The sequence below is a fragment of the Vicia villosa genome, linkage group LG6 (genome assembly GCF_029867415.1).
Source record: "Vicia villosa cultivar HV-30 ecotype Madison, WI linkage group LG6, Vvil1.0, whole genome shotgun sequence".
Classification (NCBI taxonomy): Eukaryota; Viridiplantae; Streptophyta; class Magnoliopsida; order Fabales; family Fabaceae; genus Vicia; species Vicia villosa.
This window is the reverse complement of record NC_081185.1, coordinates 117,777,644-117,796,810: the sequence shown is the minus strand read 5'-3', so window position 1 is coordinate 117,796,810 and position 19,167 is coordinate 117,777,644. Positions and strand designations below refer to the sequence as shown.

Sequence of the window (19,167 nt, the reverse complement as noted above, 5' to 3'; positions counted from 1 at the left end):
TGGGTATTTTTCGCATTGCGATAGCGACTTCATTGAATTTCGAACGTTTATCACTCGATTATTTTTTGTGATGCGACTGCTGGAGACTTGCTTGTTCTCATGGATGCCTATAATGTCGAAGAACTTGTCTACATCGATCTGTCAATCCAGAAAATCCTCCACTCCCATCGTTCTATAGAATAATGGAATATCACAACTTTCACTCGATAATCATGGTTATATCGATTCCTATGATCAACCACCTCTTTCTCGTAGGATTCTTCTTCTTCATAACTCAAATTTTCAGCAATAGGAGCACAATGATTGTTTCCATCCCGCAGAACTCTAACATGTTCTCCTCACTTGTCTCTTTGCTAATTCTCGTTGTTGTTGGCGTTGTTCATCTGATTCGCTAAATTTTCCATATGTTCAATCAAAGCAGTTAGAGTCGTGGTAATTCCCTCAAGATCTGCTCTTATCACTGATTGATCAACCATGTTTGTCAAGCTACGAAAATAACAAGAGAAAACCTACTTTAATGCCAACTGACACAACCGAAAACCCTAGGGATTAGCAAATGCTAAACACAGAATAAAAACAGATGATTTCAAGCGCAAAATATGTCAGATAAGTTATGAAATCCACCAGATAAAGAAGAAAACTCTGAATTTTATTATAGTGAAAGCTAACTCTGATGGCTACACCAAATGTTTTTAAATACAAAAAACAAAGAAATTCTAGTGGAATTTTAATTCAAAACATAAATAAAATAGAAAAAAACCTAATAGACTTTTAATCAAAAATAAAAAATCAAATCGAAAATTACGGAAAATATTAAAATACAATTTTTGAGTCTGAAACAAACTGAGATGGTTTAAAAAGTCTTTCTACATCAGAGAGAATATTGCCTTTCTATATATAAATAAAAAATAAAAAATCTGGCGTGACCGTGACCATAGTTTCGCCCATGACTGTGTGACTAGAGAGATGATATGATTTTTAACTTTCATCTTTATCTTTAGGTTATAAACACATTTTCTTTTGTTGAACTTACATTCTATATGGTTCCACCTTACTTTTATTTAAGTAAAAACCACATGTTTTTAAAACTCATATCCAAGTCTTCAACCTCTTATTTATTTACTTTTTACTATTCTAGGACTATATCATATCCATCTTAGTGTTAATTCGTGAATAATTTAAATTGGTTTTTAAATTTAATTGATACATTGACAATGTAAAATAATTTTACATGGTCAACTAATTACACTGGTCAAATTTTTATAAGTGTTTGACTTTACTTTAATCACATTCAAAATTTTACTTAAATTAATATTGATGACGAAAGTTAATTTTTTTTATGATTTAGTAATTATTCTACCATTGTAAAAAGATTTAATTTTTTTCTACATATCTTTTAATTTTTTAAAAGAAAATGGTTACAATGAAATCATATTTATCCTTAAATTAAAAAGTTTCGCTATTTATATTTCTAGAAATTAACTTTTGATGACTATTAAGAGTATTGACAGATCATTTCCTTTATGAGGAGTTAATTTCTAACTTGTAGTCTAACTAAACCCACATGTGCTACCATTCTCAGCCCGTAAACATTGGTCGTCGCATCTCATCGCACTCAGTTTCGTTTTGGATTCATTCATCTCACAACTAGAATCTCATTCCAACCCTTTTAACCTTTAATATATCACCAATAACATAACAACTAACATGTTCATCAAACTCAAACCCTTTCGTCAATACTCTTCAAACCCTTTCTCGCCATCTCTCTCTTCTTACTTCTTCCCTTCACTCTCAACGTCAAAATTCATTCTCCCCTTCTCAACACCATGCCCGGTATACCTCTCTCTCTCTACTCTTTCACAGCTTCCATGTTCTATTTTACTATTTTCTTATCATGTTTCGATGCTTTGGCTTTTTATTTAATCCATTAACATAATCGCTTTTGCAGATTTTTCCTTATTATTACTAGTATTTAGGGTTTTGCATAGTTCTGATTGTATTTTTTTCACATATATATGATCTTTAGGGAGGGATTTATCATATGTTACGCCAATATTATTCTGTTGCTAAACTTAATGTTACTTTCGATGACAGATACTGAAGAACCAAATATCATAGCGGGGACAATTTCTGAACTGCCGTTTTACAGATACAAGCGATGGCAATGGTGGTCTCTCGTGGCGCTGAGCATATTTTTTCTTATTATGGGGCAATCTGTTGCAGTTATACTCGGTAGATTTTACTATGACCAAGGTGGAAACAGTACATGGATGGCTACTTTAGTCCAAACTATTGGTTTCCCGTTGTTGTTAATTCCGTTTTTCGCAATTCCTTCTCCCCCGGAAGCTTCAACTTCTTCTGTTTCAGTTTCACCGTCTGTTAAAGTCGTTGTGTTGATATATTTTGTTCTTGGAATCGTGATTGCTGCTGATAATATGATGTATTCGCAAGGACTATTGTATCTCTCGGCTTCCACGTATGCACTGATTTGTGCTTCTCAGTTAGCTTTCAATGCGGTTTTCTCGTATTTTTTGAACTCGCAAAAGTTCACTGTTTTGATCATAAACTCGACTGTGATACTCACTTTATCTTCTTCGTTACTTGCTGTTAATGAAGATGCGGATGCTCCCTCTGGTATTCCGAGGGGGAAATATGTTGTTGGTTTCCTTTGTACTCTTGGAGCTTCTGCGCTTTACTCTCTTTTGCTTTCTCTCATGCAACTGACCTTTGAGAAGGTTCTGAAAAAGGAGACGTTTTCTGTTGTATTGGAAATGCAAATCTATACTTCACTTGTTGCGACTTGTGCTTCGACTATAGGCCTATTTGCGAGCGGGGAATGGCATACTTTGCACGGAGAAATGAAGGGTTTTCAGAAAGGAGAAGTTGCTTATGTGATGACTTTGGTTTGGACTGCAATAGCGTGGCAGGTTTGTTCTGTTGGTGTGGTTGGCTTGATTTTTCTAGTGTCTTCTCTCTACTCTAATGTTATCAGTACTGTCTCTTTGGCTATTACTCCTATTGCTGCTGTGATAGTTTTTCATGATAAGATGAACGGGGTGAAGATAATTTCCATGCTTTTGGCTTTATGGGGATTTGCTTCATATATCTATCAGAATTATCTCGATGATTTAAAGGCGAGACGTGCACGAGCTGTTGCTTCTAAGCCTCAAGATGAATCTTCGTGTTGAGAATAATCAAACATATGTTCACATACCCTTTTCTTTCTGGTTTTAAATCCTTAGGTGCAGAAAACTGCTAGCTTTAGAGTTTATAACAGAAATAGTGAGCTCCTAAAGATGAGGTTCTTGGCCATTCTAGATATTGAATTGTATACTATTTTTAAAAATAAATGAAAAGGTTAATTGGTGTCTCAATTGAACAAAATTCTTTGCTATTTTGTTTCCAAATATTTGTTCGATGACTTGTGATAAATTGAATAATCTCTTGGTGATTATTGGAATTCTTGTTATTACAGATATTTTATTATTGCTTTACTTTACATTCATTTTGACTGCTTTATTTTAAAATTTTAATGACTTGTCAATATCTTTTTTTTAATGTAATGATCATCCAATCATGTATACCCGAAAGAACTTATAAAAAAAAGTTGAAATTATTGATGTCGTTTGATGAAGAGAAACAAACAACTCCCAATAGGGTATTATACTGCATTATGTACTGTCTCAACTATGTGCGTCTTTTTATTCAAATGTCTCTTGTTGAATAGATACAAAGATTCATTGAAGAATATGTCAATTAGTGAACACCGCAAAGAGACTCGCCCTATGGAACATGAAAAATTGTGTTCATATTCTGCAAATGTCAGGCACTGGACATGAGAGCCCGATCGCTCATTTCTTGAATTTTGACAGCAGACAGCGAGCTACATCTGCACCACAGGTGTTGAACTTGGGCGATGGACATGAGATCCTGGGCACTAATTTCATGACTTTTGACAGCAGACAGGGTGTTACGTCTCTGCCGCAGGTGCTGGTCTTGAATTTTATGGTATTTTTTATTTGCTGCCTACCATTGAGCTTGCCAGAGTAGACCATAGTCTGCATCACATGTTCTGGAATGTGTTTAATCTCATATTTCATTAAACAGTTACCGATACTTGATTCGGCAGTATGATTTCAGGCACACTATCTGATAGAGAAGAGAAATTATTTAGATAAATAATTTAGTTATTTAAATTAATGCCTAATTTATATTAGTAAGTACTTTTATTTGTATTGTTATGTAATTGAGCTTTTTATAGTGTTTGGGCCTCCTAGTTAAGTATCCACTATGAGTACTATATATGTAATCTTTTGAGACTTTGAAGAGTATGAAATGAAATGAAAAAGTCTTTTAGTTTCCTTTATTTTATTTAGTCAATTTTATTGTTCTTCCCCTTTTATTTAGTTATTTTAGCAATGACTTTGAAGGAGTATGAAATGGCTTTGCAAGATCGCGTGATGGAAGAAACAAAGGACAGGAAAAATGCAGTAGAAGCTTATGTTTATGACAGGAGAAACAAGCTAAATGACAAATACCAAGACTTTGTCATTGCTTCAGAGAGGGAAGGTTTTACCTCTAAACTCCAGGAGGTGGAAGACTGGCTATATGAGGAAGGCGAAGATGAAACTAAAGGTGTATATGTTGCAAAACTTGAAGAGCTCAAAAAGCAAGGTGACCCGATCGAAGAGCGTTACAAAGAATACACAGAGAGGGGTACAATAGTTGATCAGTTCATCTATTGTATAACTAGTTACAGAGAAGCTGCAATGTCACCTGATCCCAAATTTGATCACATTGACATCAGTGAGAAACAGAAGGTCTTAAATGAATGTGTTGACGCTGAGAATTGGCTGAGGGAGAAGAAGCAGCATCAGGATTCACTTCCAAAACATGCCAACCCTGTACTCTTGTCAGCTGCAATAAGGAAGAAAGCTGAGGCTGTTGATAGGTTCTGCAAGCCGATTATGACAAAACCAAAACCAGCCAAGCCAGCTACTCCTCCTGCACCACCAAGCCCAGCTTCTTCGGGCTCTGAACAGCAGCAACCTCAGGCAGATGCTAATGCCAACAGCACTAATGAGAATGCTGGGGATGGGAGTCAGGCCTCATCAGCATCTTCTGAACCAATGGAAACTGGGTATATTAAATTTGGAAGACATCATACGTTTAAGCAATGGGATCCGGGAGTTATTTTAGAACCTTGAGGACAAGGTTCAAGTGAACCCCGCGGCAATGATAGAGAGTACTTAGTTATATTTTTATATTTTTAGTTTAATTAGAATTATTAATTTAAGGTTTTATATTAGTTGGTATTTTAGTTCAATTGTTATTGAATTGGGTTTCCACTAGTAATTGGGCATTTTTAGTTATTGGCCCATTAGTTACATTATATATGTAGTGTCATTGACACATTACAAATTAATCAATGAAAAATCAAAGTTAACTTTTAATTCTATTTTCTTAGTTTGTTTACTTGTTTCTCTTAGTTTTTGTAAGCCTTGTTAGGGTTAGCATTTTGCATCCTATCACTATCAGGGAAGGGGATTTGATACAGATTCTTTGGTTAAATTAGGTGTTAGGAATGTTGATAGTTTCATTTAATGCTCCTCAGGTGACAACACCAGAGATGTTTAGTCTTCTCCTTGCTCATGCAATGGGAGTTACTTTCATTATATGCATAAAAGTAGTTGCAAAGAATTAAGCTGACAAAGTTCTAACATATGGTATAAATACGAATTACAACATTGCTAACATAATAGAAACGAATAGAAACTTTGGTACCCAATACAACTATAACATGGAAAGGAAAATCCAAAAACAGATCTCACAGCAGAGGTACTTCTTGCAACTGCTAATTTCAAACATAGCTTTTAGAAGAAACACTCATTTAAAATAAAGAAACACACACAAATTCATATAATTGTTTGAGCTGACAGCTTATTAACATCTTTATTCATACCGCTTCATTTGGAAGTTGCTTTTCTCCAAAAGCATACCACCCCATGAAAAGTCCACCGATTAATATAACAAAAACTTCGATCATTGAGTTAGCTGATTGAAGATGCATCAAAACGACCCAAAAGATAAGCATAGCTTTCTGCATCCGAGTGAATACCACACCAACAAGAATCATTCCAGCAACAGCACAAACAAGCACCATAAAACAGAACAATCCGAGCAAGGACGGCCAGATGGAAAGGCTGTGATCGTGTTCTTTTTCCAGTTGCTGGACATTGATACTTGATAATAGGCTGCTCCATATATTGTAGAAAATACCTAGAAAGACAGTAGTTGAGACTACTAACGATGAAATACATCCCACGATTTCCTTACGTATCTGCTGATTGTACTTGTAGGTATAGTCTTGCTGAAGCTTTGTGTCTCTTGGTATGTTTGTTTTGTACCAATGCAGTTCCAAAGTCAGTTTGTGCAGCCAATCCAAACGCAACGCAGGAGCAACACATGATCCATTGTTATCCAGGTGAGCGGACCTGTTTCCAGTAATGCTATTTTGCTTCACTTTTTTCAAACAAGTTCTTACGGTCGTACTTTCAACAAATGCTGGTGAACACTCTTTTAAAGCACCCAGGAAATCAAACTGCATCGCATGAAACAACCTAAATAAATAATAATCGCATTTCATATAGCATATTTGATTGTAAGCCGGATCTGCTACTCTGTATCTTTAGAATGAAAAATTCACATAGCATAGAACTACTAATGGAATGATAAATCTCATATCAGTATCATAATCATTAAACATTACAAAACAAATAAGCGTAAGATATTTGGGACAAAAAACAATTAGAATTGAAGGTGAATAAGTTACCGAATTATCTTCATTGTAGGAAGAATGGTTATGAGGAAGACGAGCCGCTTGGTGAAGGGGTGTGTCGATGCTACTACAAACCAGTTTGTCATTGTTTTCAAGCTTGTTGTCATGTGGAGTTTGAAGACCCATCTTGAGCATAAAAGATGAAATTGAGCTGGATCAACACAGAGATAACAGTTATGGTTTTAATTTCCACACCAAAGGAAATTTGTTAATTGAAAGGAATACAGCATAGAAATGAGTGGTTGAGAAACAAGGCAAGTTCAAAGTAAAAGACTCGTTGATGTGAACATGATGAAGGAAATTGCAGTGTAAGACAAAGGTGGATATTTTGTTGTTGATGTGAACTCAATGAAGGAAATTTCAGTGTAAGATAAAGGTGGATATTTTGTGGTTGATGTGAACACGATGAAGGAAATTTAAGTTTAAGATAAAGGTGGATATTTTGTTGTTGATGTTAACATGATGAAGGAAATTTCAGTGCAAGACAAATGTGATTATTTTTCTGTAGTCTGTATCAAGTGGGAGATCGAGACTAGCGAGACTGACAGGTAACGCGGAAATTGTGATTTTAGAAATTTCTGATACATTTCCTATGTATTCATACTGATCTCTATCTACTTCTGTTCTGTTGTGAGTGAGAGTTAAGACACAACACAAATACAAGCCAAGCGAAAAGAATCTCCAAAAAATCAAGATGGAGAAACATGATGAAACATGTGAAACAAACAACATCGTGGAAGAAAAAACACTGTCTATCTTGTCAGATTCTGCAGGGATAGAAAAAGTTGCTTCTGAAGCGACATTTCCAGTTAGTCCACCGCCTTGTTTATTCTTGAGCTCTTTCTGATTGATAATATACTTCTGATGTTTATCAGTATCAACTTAATTTGTCTTATAGGATATTAGCACGGAAATCTCATCTCTCAATGACGAACTATCGAGGCTTCTTGAGAGTGTGCATGTATTAATTGCTTGCCGTTTACTCAGATTTCATATTTATATCCATGTTTCTTATCTATTATCTCTGTTTGTATGTCCAATTCAAAAAACATAGTACAAAAGCATAGAAGTAAGTTAAGTAATGCTTGGTGTCAGTAAAATTGGCTTGATCCTTTTCTCATTATTATTTCTTGTATAAATAGAGTTTACAGGGCTATACAAGTAATTACACTAAATAATTACATTTAACCTAATTCCTATTCACATCCCCCCTCAAATTGATGCTGCTTGTCAATGAGCATCAATTTGCTAACAAGAAACTGATGACGCGGACGCGGAACAGCCTTGGTAAGAATATCTGCAATCTGCAACCGAGTACTGACATGAGGAAGTGATATTATTCTGTCATCATAAGCGTCACGGATGGAGTGACAATCAACTTCGATATGTTTGGTGCGTTCATGAAAAACAGGATTCGCAACGATTTGGATGACACTTGTATTGTCGGCATAAAGTGAAGTTGGCTCTATTTGAGGGAATCCAAGTTCAGCCAAAAGACCACGAAGCCAAATTATTTCAGAACAAGCAGCAGACATGGCACGATACTCAGATTCAGTAGAAGATTTAGAGACTCTCGCTTGTTTCTTACTTTTCCATGAGATCAATGAAGAGCCAAGAAACATGCACCAACCAGTGACAGATCGTCGAGTATCAGGACACCCTGCCCAATCAGCATCACTATAAGCACTCAATTTAGGAGCAACTCCAGTAGGAAAGAATACACCACGATGAGAGCTTCCCTTCAAGTAACGAATTATACGACGAACCGCAGCTAAGTGAAGATGGCGAGGAGAATGCATGAATTGACTTACTTGTTGAACAGCAAAAGCTATGTCAGGGCGAGTAATAGTCAAGTAGTTGAGGCTACCCACGAGTTGTCGATACAATAAGGGATCAGGCAAAAGATCACCATCATCACGATGATATTTAACATTAACCTCAAGAGGAGTATCTACTGAATTAGCTGATTCGAGACCGGCCATAGAAATCAAATCTGTAGCATACTTGTGTTGATGGAGAAAGATGCCCTTGGATGTAGAGTGAACCTCAAGACCAAGAAAATAATGTAGATTACCCAGATCTTTCATGTGAAAGGAAGCTTGTAATTGTTGCTTAAGTCGTTGAATGGACGCATGATCAGAACCAGTAATAACCATATCATCAACATACAAAAGAAGCAGAACAATACCCGCAGATGTGCTATGAATAAATAAAGAGGAATCATACTGACTCTGAGTAAAGGCGAATCCAAGTAGAGTGGAGCGAAATTTCTCGTACCATGCTCTAGGTGCTTGTTTCAAACCATATAAAGAGCGTTTGAGCTTGCACACGCCTTTAGATGAAGAGAATAAACCTTGAGGTGGAGTCATATAAATATCTTCTGTCAGGTCACCATGAAGAAAAGCATTTTTCACATCCATTTGGTGAAGAGACCACCCACTAGAAGCAGCTATAGAGATGATCGTCCGAACAGTTGTCATTTTGGCAACCGGTGCAAATGTTTCATCATAATCAATTCCATATTCCTGCTTGTTTCCTAAAGCAACCAAACGAGCCTTGTAACGGTTGAGGGACCCATCAGAATTCAGTTTCACAGAATATACCCATTTGCAACCTATAGGTTTGACGTCAGGAGGACAAGAGACAATATCCCATGTGAAATTCTCTTGAAGAGCTTGAAGCTCTTCATTCATGGCTTTTATCCATCGTACATCTTTAACAGCCTGTGAATAACAAGTAGGAATAGATATGCTAGAGAGTGAGGCAGTCAGAGATGTATGTGAGGAATCATACCTGTCTGGTGAATATCTATCTGGTGCACGAGATATTCGACCAGAACGCCGTGGTTCAACTTGTACAGGATCAGGTGGCGGTTCAGCGTCGGGAAGGGGTGTGGGAACCTGTTGTCTGTGTTTTCTGACATATACATGACCTGGTTTATAACGTTCTATAGATTGAGGCATAATAGAAAACTTAGGAAGAGTAACAATATCATTAATGGCAGGAGAAACACACGGAAACATAAACTGATTATCAAAAAATGTCACATTCCTGGAAATGCGAAAACGATGGAGAAACAAGACGAAACGGTTGAAACAAACAACATCATGGAAGAAAAGACATTGTTTGTCTTGTCAGATTCTTCTGGGATAAAAAAAGTTGCTTCTGAAACGACTCTTCGGTGAGTCTTCCACCTTGTTTATTCTTGTGCTCTTTCTGATTGATAATATACTACTGATGTTTATCAGTATCAATTTAGTTTGTCTAATAGATTATTAGCACGGAAAGCTCATCTTTCGGTGACAAACTTTCGAGGGTTCTTGAGAGTGTGCAGATATTAATTGCTTATCGTTTACTCAGATTTCATATTTAGTATGTCCAATTCAAACAACATAGTACAAAAGCATTGAAGTAAGTTAAGTAATGTTGAGACCCGCATATATAACTGCATGATTTTCATGGCTCTCTGATTTTGTATTTTTACACAGGAGAAAAGTTTTTTTTTTTGAAAATGAAAAATAATTTGAGATTAATTTTCATTTAACATCGACGAATCACAACAATTCATATCTATCATTTTAGAAATAATCATGATTAAGTTAAATATTTCAAATATTATAAATAATTTGATTGCTGCAACTATATGTATGCCTTATAAAGTTTGATATTAATCTTGATATGGTTTTTATGGACAAAGGCTTGCCAATCAGAACGTATGTTGTTTAGTCACCTTGATGAAAATAGAGATGGGAAGGTATCGCCGGCTGAATTACGACAATGCCTGGAGGCCATCAGTGTGGAGTTATCGGAACAGGAGCTAGTGGCAATTCTAGACCCGTACTATGGTGGTGGACTGTTGGAGCCAAGCTTGTGGAATCTCAGGGGAACAAGGAAGCTGAAGGGAATAAGATACTTATTTTCTTGGTTTTTCAGGATGGACCAGCAATTGGTCAATTTGTCCCCAGTGGAGTCGCCAGTTCAAAAGATGCTTATTTTTCGGGTTAGTGGCATTGTTGGTGTTTTAAAATAAGATGAAATAAAATGAAAATTAGTTCATAAAAAAGAAACAAAACTTGATCAAATGCATTCCATTGTATTTCATTATCCGAAATCATTTTTGACATCTTTAGTTTGAAATTACAATGGGATGGAACCAATTTTTTACTCTTATAAATTGATATTTGAAATATAACTGCAATAATTTGATTTCATGGTTCTATGTAAATATATAGGTCTTTGACGTTTGAGCTAGGAATCGACGAATGAGAAATCATAAGCATTTACTTTTCTGAAGAAAGGTTAAGGTAACTATACGTTATTATGTTGTCTGTCTATAGATTATAAACTTGAAAAATGTTTATAAACACCCAACATGGATTCTAAGAAATATGAACTGTGCACATCTGTGTTACTTGATTCTATATTTCATTAGAATTGGAACTTTTCAAATAATAAGACGGGGTAGCATGAAATTAACTTCGATAAAATGTATTCGATTTGAAAAGTATATATTCATTGAGTTTCTTGCACTTATATCAGGCAGACAGAGAAAACACTCTTCCTTTATCCCGGAATGATTTGAAAAATGCCCTGCTCGAACAAAAAGCTTTGAACCATAAGCGTTTTCTACTCTTTGCAGTTGAGAGTATGCTCGATATTTCTCCGCAACAACATGGGATTTTACTAACGTCATGTGGTGGCCTCCTAAGTTACCTAGCAAAAAACTCTAGCACTCCATTTGAATACCCGTTTGGAAAAACCACAGACACACCAGTACCGTCGTTATTAAGCTTTGAGGATGCAGTTTTTGCTTTCTTCCCAGAAATGGCACATATTGCATTGTTCATGATATTCTATATTATGGCTTGGATGCTGGTTTTGCTACTACGCTTTGGAGTGCAGATGTTACTTATGCTACTATTGATTTCTGCACCCGTCTTTTATTTTCCCGAGCTGGTAAGAAAGGCGTCAGCTTCAGGGGTTCATGTAGCTTGTGACGGCTCATTCAAGCTGCCTCTGACAGTATTTTCTACTTTAGGGGCTTTTGCCATTACTTTTGTTTTTGGATTAGTGGCATTGTTAGTGTTTTATTTGATTTGGAGGTTCGTATATGGAAGGAAACCAACAAGAGGTAAAGATATTGAGGTTAGCTCGGATGACTTAAAATTGTATCACTAATTTTCTCATTAGCTGAGTAGTAGTCACGGGCTAGCCTAGGTGCATTGCAAGAAAACCATTCACTTGAAGTGAGTGGAGACACTACGAGATTGTGTTTAATTGTACTAGTATATATTGTGTCAATTAGTGACGCCACAAAGAAGCATACCCTTTGGAACGTGAAAAATTGTGTTCCTGCATAATTCTGCTAATGTCAGGTGCCGGACATGAGAGCTCGAGTGCTCATTATACAAATTTTGACAGCAGACAGCATGCTACATCTGCGCGGAAGGTGCTGGACTTGGGCAATGGACACGACACCCGAGAGTCTTAGAGCTAAGTACCTGAAATACATGTGAATAGGAATTAGGTTAAATGTAATTATTTTGTGTAATTACTTGTATAGCCCTGTAAACTCTATTTATACAAGAAATAATAATGAGAAAGGTATCAAGCCAATTTTATTGACATGGTATCAGAAGGTTCGATCAAACCTAAATCTTGTTACCTTGGCTAAACAGCGACACCCCACTGGGTCGCTCTTGAAATCTCGTTCCTCGCTCTCGAAATCTTGTTCGTCGTTGGTTTTTCGAAACAGTTCTTTGGAAATCAAACCTGTCTGCTTTTGATTTTGCGTTTTCGCCGTCTCGTGATTTTGTCTTTGCGATTTCCCTTGATACCTTGCGATCTTGGTCTTATGATTATCGCAATCGGTTAATGTGATTGTCGACAGTCGATTGTCTGTTGTTGGTATTCTTGGTACTAGCATATTGAAGATTCAACGGTTTCGGTTCGGTGCTAGCGGCAAGGTTACCTATTGCTATACTGTTCAATTCGGTGCTACTAGGCAAGGGTTACTATTCGGCCACTTTAGCAAGCTTCAGCCTCTTTTTTTTTCCTTCATTCTGTTCACGTTAAACAAATACTTCTATTGTTTTCAGTCATAGAAATATATTTTGAAAGTTTTATTTAGTCTTATATCATGGCTTCACAAAAAGAAAAAGATAGTTTTTGTGTTCGTTTTACCGGCAAAAATTATTCCGCTTGGGAATTTCAGTTGAGAATGTATGTCAAAGGGAAGGGATTATGGAATCACTTGGATGATATCTCTATGGCACCGTTAGAGACAACTGATTTAGATGCCTGGGAAACCAAAGATGCTCAAATTATCACTTGGATTCTCGGTACTATTGATCCCCAGATGATTAATAATTTGCGATCTTTTTCCACTGCTCAAGAAATGTGGAACTATTTAAAGCGTATTTACAATCAGGACAATGCGGCCAAGCGTTTCCAATTAGAGCTCGAAATAGCCAATTACAAACAAGGTAATATGTCAGTTCAAGAATATTACTCTGGTTTTTTGAATTTGTGGACAGAACACTCTGCGATTATACATGTGAATGTTCCCAAGAGTTCTCTTGCGGATGTCCAGGAGGTCTACAACACTAGTAGGCGAGATCAATTTCTTATGAAACTTCGTCCAGAATTTGAAGTTGTTAGAGGCGCTTTGCTGAACAGGAATCCCGTTCCTTCTTTAGATACATGTGTTGGTGAACTTCTCCGAGAGGAACAACGACTTGCTACTCAAGGAACCATGTCTCATGAAGTTGTTGTTTCTGAGCCTACAGTGGTTGCATTTGCTGCTCAGAATAGAAGTAAAGGCCGTGATATGAGACAGGTTCAATGCTTCTCTTGCAAACAATTTGGCCACATTTCCCGGAGTTGCAATAAAAAGTTCTGCAATTATTGCAAGCAGCAAGGTCATATTATATCTGATTGTCCCACACGTCCTCCACGACCAACACAACGTTCAGTGCAGGCACTTCATGCAAATACATATTCTACAACTGGCCCTTCTGTTACTAATGAATCTAATGGGGGTGTTCTGCAACCTGAAATGATTCAACAAATGGTACTTTCTGCTCTTTCAGCCTTGGGAATTCATGGTAAGTCTTCTAATGATTCTCAACCATGGTTTCTTGATTCTGGTGCATCCAATCACATGACGGGTTCCTCTGAATACTTGCATAATTTACATTCCTATAATGGTAATCAGCAAATTCAAATTGCTAATGGTCATAAACTCTCTATCACTGATGTTGGTGACTTAAACTCTAACTTTCGTGAAGTGCTTGTATCACCCGGACTTGCTTCCAACTTATTGTCGGTTGGTCAATTGGTGGATAACAATTGTAATGTTAACTTTTCTCGTGTTGGTTGTCTTGTGCAGGAGCAGGTGTCGGGGAAGGTGATCGCGAAGGGGCCTAAAGTGGGAAGATTGTTTCCACTCCAGTTTATTTCTAATCAATTATCTCTTGCTTCTAATAATGTTTTGAATTCTTATGAGGACTGGCATAGAAAATTGGGTCATCCAAACTCTTCTGTTTTGTCTCATTTATGTAAAACTGGTTTATTGGGAAATAAAAATGTTATTTCTAATGTCTCTATTTCATGTTCTGTTTGCAAATTGGCTAAAAGTAAAACACTTCCTTTTCCGTCTAGTGCTCACCGTGCTTCTAATTGTTTTGAGATGATCCATAGTGATGTATGGGGAATGTCTCCTGTAGTTTCTCATGCTCACTATAAATATTTTGTCACATTTATAGATGATTATAGTCGTTTTACTTGGATATATTTTCTCCGCTCTAAATCTGAAGTCTTTTCTATGTTTAAGAAATATTTGACATATGTTGAAACTCAATTTCAAGCAAGTGTTAAAATTTTTCGCTCTGACTCTGGTGGTGAGTACATGTCTAATGAGTTTCAGGAATACCTACAACAAAAAGGCATCTTGTCTCAACGTTCTTGTCCCAATACCCCTCAACAAAATGGTATGGCAGAACGTAAGAATCATCATTTGCTTGATGTAACTCGCACCTTACTTCTCCAAGCTTCTGTGCCATCCCGATTTTGGGCGGAGGCTCTTTCCACGGCTGTCTTCTTGATAAATCGTCTTCCTTCTACGGTTATTGATCTTGATTCTCCTTTCTTTCGTCTTTTTAAAATTCATCCTGATTATAGTGCTTTACATACCTTTGGGTGTGTGTGTTTTGTTCACTTACCTCCATTTGAAAGGCATAAGCTTGGAGCGCAGTCTGTCCAATGTGCATTTATGGGGTATAGTCATTCTCATAAGGGATTTGTGTGTTATGATGTCACTAACCATCGTTTTCGCATTTCCAGGAATGTGACATTTTTTGATAATCAGTTTATGTTTCCGTGTGTTTCTCCTGCCATTAATGATATTGTTACTCTTCCTAAGTTTTCTATTATGCCTCAATCTATAGAACGTTATAAACCAGGTCATGTATATGTCAGAAAACACAAACAACAGGTTCCCACACCCCTTCCCGACGCTGAACCGCCACCTGATCCTGTACCAGTTGAACCACGGCGTTCTGGTCGAATATCTCGTGTACCAGATAGATATTCACCAGACAGGTATGATTCCTCACATACATCTCTGACTGCCTCACTCTCTAGCATATCTATTCCTACTTGTTATTCACAGGCTGTTAAAGATGTACGATGGATAAAAGCCATGAATGAAGAGCTTCAAGCTCTTCAAGAGAATTTCACATGGGATATTGTCTCTTGTCCTCCTGACGTCAAACCTATAGGTTGCAAATGGGTATATTCTGTGAAATTGAATTCTGATGGGTCCCTCAACCGTTACAAGGCTCGTTTGGTTGCTTTAGGAAACAAGCAGGAATATGGAATTGATTATGATGAAACATTTGCACCGGTTGCCAAAATGACAACTGTTCGGACGATCATCTCTATAGCTGCTTCTAGTGGGTGGTCTCTTCACCAAATGGATGTGAAAAATGCTTTTCTTCATGGTGACCTGACAGAAGATATTTATATGACTCCACCTCAAGGTTTATTCTCTTCATCTAAAGGCGTGTGCAAGCTCAAACGCTCTTTATATGGTTTGAAACAAGCACCTAGAGCATGGTACGAGAAATTTCGCTCCACTCTACTTGGATTCGCCTTTACTCAGAGTCAGTATGATTCCTCTTTATTTATTCATAGCACATCTGCGGGTATTGTTCTACTTCTTTTGTATGTTGATGATATGGTTATTACTGGTTCTGATCATGCGTCCATTCAACGACTTAAGCAACAATTACAAGCTTCCTTTCACATGAAAGATCTGGGTAATCTACATTATTTTCTTGGTCTTGAGGTTCACTCTACATCCAAGGGCATCTTTCTCCATCAACACAAGTATGCTACAGATTTGATTTCTATGGCCGGTCTCGAATCAGCTAATCCAGTAGATACTCCTCTTGAGGTTAATGTTAAATATCATCGTGATGATGGTGATCTTTTGCCTGATCCCTTATTGTATCGACAACTCGTGGGTAGCCTCAACTACTTGACTATTACTCGCCCTGACATAGCTTTTGCTGTTCAACAAGTAAGTCAATTCATGCATTCTCCTCGCCATCTTCACTTAGCTGCGGTTCGTCGTATAATTCGTTACTTGAAGGGAAGCTCTCATCGTGGTGTATTCTTTCCTACTGGAGTTGCTCCTAAATTGAGTGCTTATAGTGATGCTGATTGGGCAGGGTGTCCTGATACTCGACGATCTGTCACTGGTTGGTGCATGTTTCTTGGCTCTTCATTGATCTCATGGAAAAGTAAGAAACAAGCGAGAGTCTCTAAATCTTCTACTGAATCTGAGTATCGTGCCATGTCTGCTGCTTGTTCTGAAATAATTTGGCTTCGTGGTCTTTTGGCTGAACTTGGATTCCCTCAAATAGAGCCAACTTCACTTTATGCCGACAATACAAGTGCCATCCAAATCGTTGCGAATCCTGTTTTTCATGAACGCACCAAACATATCGAAGTTGATTGTCACTCCATCCGTGACGCGTATGATGACCGAATAATATCACTTCCTCATGTCAGTACTCAGTTGCAGGTTGCTGATATTCTTACCAAGGCTGTTCCGCGTCCGCGTCATCAGTTTCTTGTTAGCAAATTGATGCTCATTGACAAGCAGCATCAATTTGAGGGGGGATGTGAATAGGAATTAGGTTAAATGTAATTATTTAGTGTAATTACTTGTATAGCCCTGTAAACTCTATTTATACAAGAAATAATAATGAGAAAGGTATCAAGCCAATTTTACTGACAATACATACATAGTACCAGTAAAAAACCACACAAAATGCAATAATCTACTCTAAAACAGGTGCGAATCGAGCTAATAAAATTATGCATTTTGCATGTTATCACCTATGCCTATATGTTGACAATTTGCTAATCATTGGAAGTTGTGAGAAGGAAATTGAAGATTTCAAACTCGATCTAATGAAGGATTTTGAGACGAATGATCTTATCCACATGTAGTAGGGAATCGTTGATGCATCAAAAACAATATGCAAGTGAGATAGTCATGAGAATTGAGACGGAGCACTACAATTCTGCAACAACACTAGTTGAGCCAAAATTTCCAATTGACAAAGGACTCAAATGAATGAGACATTGATCCAACACAATGCACAAGGCTCATTGGATCACTAAGGTATCTTTGTTACAAAAGATTTAACCTTGCATACAGTGTAGGTATGGTAAGTAGATTCATGCAAAAGGCAGCAAAGTTGTCACATCTAGCAACCTGCACAAAGCGGATACTAAAGTACCTTAGAGGCACATTGGATCATGACATTTTATTTCCATCAGCGGGCAAATGGAAAGAGCGCATGCTTGTTGGATACACTAATTTCAACTGATGTGGTGATATTGATGATAAAAAATAAATAGCCTGTTATGTGTTCGTTCTAGGTGGTGCACCAATACTTTGGAGCTCGGGAAAGGAGCATGTGGTGGCTTTTTCCTCATGTGAAACATAGTACATTGCATCATCACTATCTACTTGTCAAACTATATGGTTAGAGAATTTAATTGATGAAATTAAAGGTCAATATTATGGAGCCATGACCAGGAAATTTGACAAAATATATGCCATGAATCTGGCTAAAAATCCTGTTGCACATGACATGAGCAAACATATAGATACGAGATTCAACTATCTTAGGGAGCAAGTTAGCTACGAAGCACGAACATCTCGAAAACGACCCTGACATCAACACGGCGACACCGATAATAATTTGAAAAAATCAATAAATTAAATGTAATCACAAATATCGGTAAAGGTGTTTGACCTCGACACTGACACAGACACGCATTTTTTCTGAGGTGTCGGTGCTACATTGCAATTTAGCAATAAAAGATAATATCTAAAACATTAAAGGAGTTAGTGCCAAGTTGCAAACATTGTGACAAAGACATTGCAGATAGAGGTGTTTAAGAAGTTTGGAAGTTTAATAGGTGTAAAGTGTTTGGCCACAATAAATTAGATGGCGTATTAAGTGTAATTCATTAGTGCTAAACTTGTAGTTACTTAAAATACAAAGAATGATTGGTGTTTGGTAAATTTTTGTTTTAACAAGTTATTTATGACAATTAGAGGTGTGTAGTTAGTTAGAGTTTTGTCGATGCCTTGTAATGCAAGTAACAACTATATATACCCTTGTATTATGATTATTAATAGTTAGTGAAAGTGTGCTTCATTCCCTCTTCACAATCTTCATCTCTTTCAATCTATTTCAAAGGTGCAACATATGTGTATAAAGTTGAATCCAACTCATGTGCATCATTCATGTGTTTGTGATTGAGTGCTTTGCTTGAGTTTAGTTCCAATAAATGTCTCTTAAGACCATGACCATTGACTTATTTTTCTTGACGTTTCCTCAAACTCAATCAACATATCTAGAAAAGTCGTTAAAACCAAACAATGCTCTTTCCTCCTCCATCACTAGAAGTCAACTTATTTTGGGAAAAGTTTGAGTGTTTTTTAGGAGGGGTAGGAGAATAATTGGGAGTGTATGAGATATAACTTTTTTTCATAAAATTGTTACTACTCTGAGCCCACCCATAACCCTAAGGTATTTAATGAAACAGTGTAATACTGTGCAAGTAGCATTTAAAAGGGTAGCAAAAGAATTAAACGCGTGGCAGGAAGAAGTGCTTAAATAAATAGTGCGGTTGCAAAAGAATTAAACGCGTCGCAGGAAGTGCTTAAATAGTGCGGACCCACACACATGAGAAATATTGTGTGTTCCAATTCACAACACACAAACTTCAACATTCATTTC

The 19,167-nt window shown here is 36.9% G+C and overlaps 4 protein-coding genes across 5 annotated transcripts; 3 read left to right on the top strand and 1 right to left on the bottom strand.

The window, feature by feature from the left end:
• The first annotated feature begins 1,541 nt into the window (after positions 1–1,541).
• Positions 1,542–3,382, top strand: LOC131609726 (probable purine permease 11). The gene is made up of 2 exons (XM_058881516.1): positions 1,542–1,833; positions 2,095–3,382. The coding sequence occupies exons 1-2, from the start codon at positions 1,827–1,829 to the stop codon at positions 3,186–3,188; spliced, it is 1,101 nt and encodes a 366-aa protein (XP_058737499.1). The 5' UTR covers positions 1,542–1,826; the 3' UTR covers positions 3,189–3,382.
• An 897-nt stretch (positions 3,383–4,279) lies between these two features.
• On the top strand, positions 4,280–5,473 carry LOC131609727 (heat shock 70 kDa protein 15-like). Its single transcript, XM_058881517.1, has one exon. The coding sequence runs from the start codon at positions 4,419–4,421 to the stop codon at positions 5,205–5,207; it is 789 nt and encodes a 262-aa protein (XP_058737500.1). The 5' UTR covers positions 4,280–4,418; the 3' UTR covers positions 5,208–5,473.
• Positions 5,474–5,753: 280 nt separating this feature from the next.
• On the bottom strand, positions 5,754–7,115 carry LOC131609729 (uncharacterized). Its single transcript, XM_058881518.1, has 2 exons — positions 6,833–7,115; positions 5,754–6,601 (listed from the first exon to the last, which is right to left on the bottom strand). Exons 1-2 carry the CDS (start codon positions 6,971–6,973, stop codon positions 5,957–5,959), a joined length of 786 nt encoding a protein of 261 aa, XP_058737501.1. The 5' UTR covers positions 6,974–7,115; the 3' UTR covers positions 5,754–5,956.
• Positions 7,116–7,299: 184 nt separating this feature from the next.
• Positions 7,300–12,659, top strand: LOC131609730 (uncharacterized). Of its 2 annotated transcripts, XM_058881519.1 has the most exons (5): positions 7,300–7,646; positions 7,737–7,799; positions 10,536–10,838; positions 11,071–11,142; positions 11,378–12,658. In XM_058881519.1, the coding sequence occupies exons 1-4, from the start codon at positions 7,533–7,535 to the stop codon at positions 11,083–11,085; spliced, it is 495 nt and encodes a 164-aa protein (XP_058737502.1). In that variant the 5' UTR covers positions 7,300–7,532; the 3' UTR covers positions 11,086–11,142; positions 11,378–12,658. The 2 variants fall into 2 exon arrangements, with proteins under 2 accessions (XP_058737502.1, XP_058737503.1); XM_058881520.1 differs by lacking the exon at positions 7,737–7,799 and having other exon boundaries at positions 11,378–12,659.
• The last annotated feature ends 6,508 nt before the right edge of the window (positions 12,660–19,167 follow it).